The 5,872-nt window shown below is 57.9% G+C and overlaps 2 protein-coding genes across 2 annotated transcripts; one reads left to right on the top strand and one right to left on the bottom strand.

The window, feature by feature from the left end:
* On the top strand, nt 1-849 carry BESB_017290 (uncharacterized protein; the record flags this gene model as incomplete). Its single annotated transcript, XM_029360444.1, has 1 exon — nt 1-849. One exon carries the CDS (start codon nt 1-3, stop codon nt 847-849), a length of 849 nt encoding a protein of 282 aa, XP_029216420.1.
* Nucleotides 850-2,662: 1,813 nt separating this feature from the next.
* BESB_017280 (putative KDEL endoplasmic reticulum proteinretention receptor 2 (KDELR2)) lies at nt 2,663-5,625 on the bottom strand (the record flags this gene model as incomplete). The annotated part of the gene is made up of 5 exons (XM_029360443.1): nt 2,663-2,985; nt 3,441-3,611; nt 4,135-4,393; nt 4,815-5,036; nt 5,359-5,625. 5 exons carry the CDS (start codon nt 5,623-5,625, stop codon nt 2,663-2,665), a joined length of 1,242 nt encoding a protein of 413 aa, XP_029216419.1.
* Nucleotides 5,626-5,872: the final 247 nt, after the last annotated feature.

Here is a 5,872-nt window from a genome sequence, read left to right as displayed (position 1 = left end):
ATGGATGGAACCCACCCTGCTGCTGTACCAGCGCATCTTCGTAGACGCCTGGGAGTCGTTTTCGCGGCCTCTGCGGTTTTCGGTTCTTGCCTCGCCTTGCTCCCGCTGGCGAAAGTCCAGGCCGACGGCGAATCCGTAGCTGCGTCTGGCTCTTCGCAGCTGCATTTTCCGCGGTCCTCTCTGTCGACTCCGCTGGAAGCATCTCCCCAAACCCTCACGCCTCCGCCTCTCCCTTCCGATCTCGAGGCTTCTGCGCAGCGCGAGCCGCCCGCCCCAGCAGCCGAGCGCCGCGGAGGGACCTCGGCGGGGGACTCGAGGGCACAACTTGCAACCAGCGAGTCGATGAGCGAGGGTCGCGCTCAGCCGGCTGCGAGGGAGGGTACGGGCGAGCGGGACGACGACGCACGTCTGGGCTCAGCGCCTCCGCCTCCGCCGCGCGCCGCCGCAGACATGCTGTTGGGCGGGCGGCGCCAGCGCTGCTCGACTTGCACGCTGCAGCGCGCAGGCGGGGTCAGCCTTCTGCTGCTGGCGACGCTCGGAGTCCTCAAGCGCCGCTACACCCTGTCGCGCATTCGCGGCGAGGCAGAGCGCCGAGACACGCAGCTGCAGTCGGCCGTGGAGAGCTCCGCGAAAGGCGACGGCTACGGTTCAGCCGCCGCGCCTGCGCTGCAGCAAGAGCTCTCCGCCCGTAGCGACGGGCTTCCGTCGCACAGCCATCCTGTCCTCGAGTCGGTGCTGCGCTTCAAAGACCGACTGCTGTATTTCTCGCTTCTGTGGTGGGTAACGACTGTCATGGACGTCTTCGGACGCGGAGCCGAATTCGGCCTTTTTCACCTACCCGCGGTCTAGGACTGCAGCTTACGCGGCAGCCGCAGGAGGATCTCTTGTGCATCGAGACACCAAAGATGTGGCAGCGAAAGTGTGCGCATCACGCGTCTGGCGGCAGGCGCAGAATTCCCTGTCTGACCGCGGGCGATGCCTGTGTATTCTGTGCGTTGAACTGGTGAAAAGGCAGACTGTTTGAGCTACGGTGTAGACGAGGCGTGCGCTTTCTGTTTCTGGGTTATTTCTGCGCAGTCTTTTCCGGGTGAGCTGCGCGCTGTGCTGTACATGTGAAGCCTAGACGCAAGTCTTTTCTAGTGCTAGCCAACAAATAAGGAAAACGGGGCGTGCAGCGATAGGAGCCTCGCGGCCTTCAGCGTCGCAGAGAGCGCCTTGCACCGAGTCACGCGCCTACATGCGTCGAGAGGCTCGGTACTGAAAAAACGGAACATTACTTTATCCCGCTCCACCCTGGACGAGCAGGAGCATGCGGATATCGACTAACCGTGCACGTGTAGATGAGGTGAGCCTTGTATTTCCAGCAAATATCCGCAAGAGGCTCGCCTGACCCCGTCCCTATTGCGTTGCGAAAGGCAGCTCTGAGCTCGCTGCCACACTGAGCCCATTGCATCGTCACTCGGCACTGGGGAGTCTCGCGAAGGGAGGAAACGAAAGTCTGCTCGAAAGAGTCACGTCGTTCTTTTCGTTGATCGCCTGTCGCGGAAAGGAGAGGGAGGCGGCGTGGGGTTGGGTACTAAAAAAGAGAAATTAGATTCCGCGTCTCATACCAATACGTCGCGGCCACGAGCTCACTGCACAAATTCCGCCGTCCCGAATCAATATACACACAGATATAAATATATATCCATACGTATACAAGTGTATTTACATACACACATACATATACACATGTATATATGTAAATCAGTACTGTAGGGAGACAAGGGGCCAGACGCGCAAAGATGCCGAGAGAGACGGAGGCAGACGCCAACTGCAGCGAAACAGAGACGCCCGAAGCGTAGACGATGAAGACAAAAACCGTTTTCTGTGACGCCTCATTAGACGTATCAAGTGAACCTCCGCTGCCCCCGGCGACAGGACAGCCCAGCTTCTTTCGAAGGCCTCTACTATCCTCTTGTTACATGCTCTCTATGTTCGCCGCGTCCTCTCTCCGCCCGTTCCTCCGCGCGAGTACTCGTGCCGTGTTTTTGCTGGAAAATGTTCTGTAAAGTTCAGAAAACCGCTTCGCGTCCCCGAGTCTCTGATTCTCGGCGTGCTTCATTCCTCTGCTGCCGCGCGACACTTTTGCGCTGAAGAAAGTCTGCGGCTCTGCCACACGTGGTCTGCTGGTGCTTCTCGACCGTCGCGAGAAAAACAGGGGCCCTGTTGAGGAGGCGTCTGCTCAAAGAAAACCGAGAAGATACCCCCCCTGCCCCCTGCGCCGTTCACCGTCGCCGCGCGTGGCGGGTGAGGGTGCGCCCTGTCTGCCGCACGCGTCCGCCGTCTCTGCCACTCTCCTAGGCGTGCGCAGACTTTTTTTTTTCGAACTCCGTTCTGAGAGTTCGCGCAAGCATCTCCCTCTCTCCTATCCAGTCTCGCTGGTTTTTTCTCCTGATCACCGCACGACGCCGCTCTGCTGCGGACGACTCGACGCGACGCAAAAAGACTCCCTCGTCCCTTCCCGTCTTCCCTGTCTTTCCGGTCTCTCCCCGCCACGCCTCCCTGCACATCCTTCGCTTCTTCTCTGCGCCGCTTCCGCGTTTCCTGCTTTGTCGGCGCGACGCTGGCATATCGGCGACTTTTTCTGTCTGCGCGCCTCACAGAGCCTCAGCGCCTGCCTTCAGACGCGCATGGCTGCTGCCTCCCCTGCGCCGCCTCGCCCCTCGGGCGCGAGGTCAGTCACGCCGAAGGCGATTTCATCTCCCTCCTCTTCACCGAATTCGCTGTCGTCGTCGTCGAGTTTGTAGAGCGCTGTCGGGCTGATGGGGACAGAGAGGCGGCCGTCGTCGGGAGCGTCCCGCCGCGGAGCTTCGCGCGGGCGAATTCCCACGCCTGCCGCGACTCCACCTTCGCCGTGTAGCCGCACGGCACTGCTCTGCGACGCCTTGACGGGGTTTCCGGGGGAGCCGGTCGCGGGCGAGTTCGACGACGTCGACAGCGAGCCTGCGCAAAAAGCAGAAGAAACACACAAGGATAGCTCCCACAGTGACACGGCTAGAATGTGTACCAGGGGGACTGAAAGTCCATTCAGGCGCACGCGCCAGACGGCTTCTGAGGCGGCATCTTCCAGCTTCACTCACTCTACATGCGTCCTCTCCGCTTCTCCCCTCTTGCTCCCCCGGCCGCCCAGAATCAGAGATCTCGCATCCTCTGCGACGCGCGACCCTTACGCAGGGGCATGGCCTTCCCCTGTGCACGCGAGAGAGCGTCTCCGCTCGCTGACTTCAACCGCTGCGTGACTGAAGAAGGCCGGATCAGGCTCTCTGCGCCATTCTGCGCGGAGGGGTATCCCCCCCGCACCTCCCCCCAGGAGACGCGCGCCGCGCCACCAAGAGACATTGCGGGGCAACACAACAAGGACGGAGGCGTCGCTTTATCGGGAGACAAAGTCAACTTACTGATATCCTCCGTGGGTCTGCCCACAACGCGGACGTGCTGAAGGTCGATTTCGATCGGCGGAATGCGAGCTGTGCCGAGCTGGCTAGCCGCGTCTGCCAGCGAGAGACGCTCGTAGTTGCTGCCGTAAACCGCCTGAAGCAGAGGCTGCTGCGACGCGTCGATGGTGTCGTCTGCAGGCGAAACCACTCAGACAGGGGTAAAGAGCTCGCGGCTGCATGCGCCGAGACGCCTCAGAAATGGAGACGCGACGAAAGGCACCGCATGAGCGCCGAACTCGGCGCGCCACAGAAGAGTTCTTTCCAGAGCAAAGAATATCAGCGACACCCAACAAGACACAGATGCGCACGAAAACGAAGACGCCACAAAACACACATGTACTTATACATATATACGCCTATGAATACATATATATATACATAAATCTGTGTCTATGTGTGTTTTTCCGTGCATGTGTGTTTTGTGTACATGGATGTATATAAGTAGACATATATGTGTACCAATAGATTTGTATATTTATATGCGTACAAATGTGTCTCTGAAGGAAGCATCGCTGTGAATAATATGGAAAAGGGTCTACATATTCACACATGGTGCTGCTTGCGGAAACGAGGGAGCGCCGAAACGTGTGCGACGCGCGGGGCAGCATGAGGTTGGGCGGTTGTCTGAGCTGCCTGTCGCGGGAGATCGACGCACCGATGCGGAGGACGAGCGAGGAGATGAAGCTCTTGTTTTTCAGTTTGTAGACGAGAAAGTCGCCCAGGAAGACGAGAAGGATGCCCAGACCCAGTGGTCCTGACATGTAGAAGAAGTTCTCCTTGTAGGCGCGCTCAATCCAGTTGATGGCGTACGCGAGGCGATACGAGCCGAGCGCCAGGACGTAGGCCGTCAGGAGACTGTCTTTGTTATCCGGGTCGCGGTAGCAGAAGACGAACTGAGGCAGCATCGCGAAACCCTGAGACACGCAGAAACGAGAAGACGCAACGAAAGCACTGCAAAACAGCAGATCGAGAGGACACAGCAGCCAAAAGACACCGCGACGCAGCGGCGGACAGGCGCATGCAAGGCGCATGCGCGACACGATAGCAGAGTCAAAACTCTGGAATCTGTCAAATCCGTGAAAACAGAAAACGCACAGTGGCAGACGACCTGGCAAGCGGCCAACAAACACGACACTGAGAAACCTGACACACATCCACATCCCGAGAGACTTTACAAGTCACCAGCCTCCCACTAGGCAAACATATTTACGCATATCTATGTGTACGTGGGAGCAGAGCGAAAAGAGAGGGGACTCCACGCGTGCATGCAGGACGCCTCAAGACGAGAAAGAGCGAGGAGACGCCTCGCTCAATCTTCCGCGCGGTGCGTCCCACCTGGAGGTAATGCGACACAATCCAAAAGAAATGCAGAGTCTTCTCCGCGGTGGACGCAGGCCAGACGCCGTCCACGAAGAAGTTGACGGAGCCGAGGAGAAGAGAGATAAGAAACAACACGAGCAGCGAACAGGTGTCTTTCTGCCGCTCCCAGGTGTTGCGCAGGCACACAAGCGACAGCACCAGCAGCGCCGAGACCACCATGTAGAAAACCTTCAGCGCCTGAAAGCCGCAACAGGGCAGCAAGGCCACAACCACACATCCACACGCATGCACATATATACACTTTCAACATCTCGGTTCATTTATACACATTTATTCTAAACATGTTTGATCGTACATATTTACCCTAAACCCTTGATAGAAAGATTTCAAATAATATAAATACGTGTATATGTAGGTGTCTGTGCACACGGGACAAAGGCGCCTGGGCAGCAGAAGAGAGGGAGAGAGCAAGAAGCTCCTGCACGGAGGATGGTGCTAAAGTCTGCACGTGGCGACGAGTGGAGTTAAAAAATAGCCGCCTGCGCGGGTCGTTGCGTACAAAGATCCAGTGATTGTGATGGGTGGTGAAGAAGGAGTCGAGGTAGCGAAACCAGTGAACAAAGAGGAAGCAGATTTGAGTCTTGACGCTCAAGCCCTTCAAACCGCGATTGGTGACAATCAGATCCAGGAGGAGGACGTAAGACATGCAGTGGAGGTATTCGCCTAGCGCAACCCAGACCGTCACGAGCGGATAGAAAACCTGCTGCACAATGAACAACGCCGCGACGCCCATCAGCGTCAGCAGCCGAATCCACGTCTGCAGCATCTTGAGAGACAAACGAGAAAAAAACCGGAAAATCAAAAAAAAAGAAGAGACCCTGGGGGCAGGCGACGAGGTGACGAGCGAGCGGACGCGGGGCGGGCGAGGGGGGCGGGGAGGGACAGGGCAGCCGGGAGATGGAAACGCCGCGCGAGATGAAGAGTCAACGGTGAGAGAGAACCAAAGAAATCGGAAAGAGACAGAGGAGAGGAAGATAACGACCACGACAGAAAGAGGGACTCGCACCTCCGGT

The sequence above is a fragment of the Besnoitia besnoiti genome, chromosome X (assembly GCF_002563875.1).
Source record: "Besnoitia besnoiti strain Bb-Ger1 chromosome X, whole genome shotgun sequence".
Classification (NCBI taxonomy): Eukaryota; Apicomplexa; class Conoidasida; order Eucoccidiorida; family Sarcocystidae; genus Besnoitia; species Besnoitia besnoiti.
This window is presented reverse-complemented; position numbering and strand designations above follow the sequence as displayed.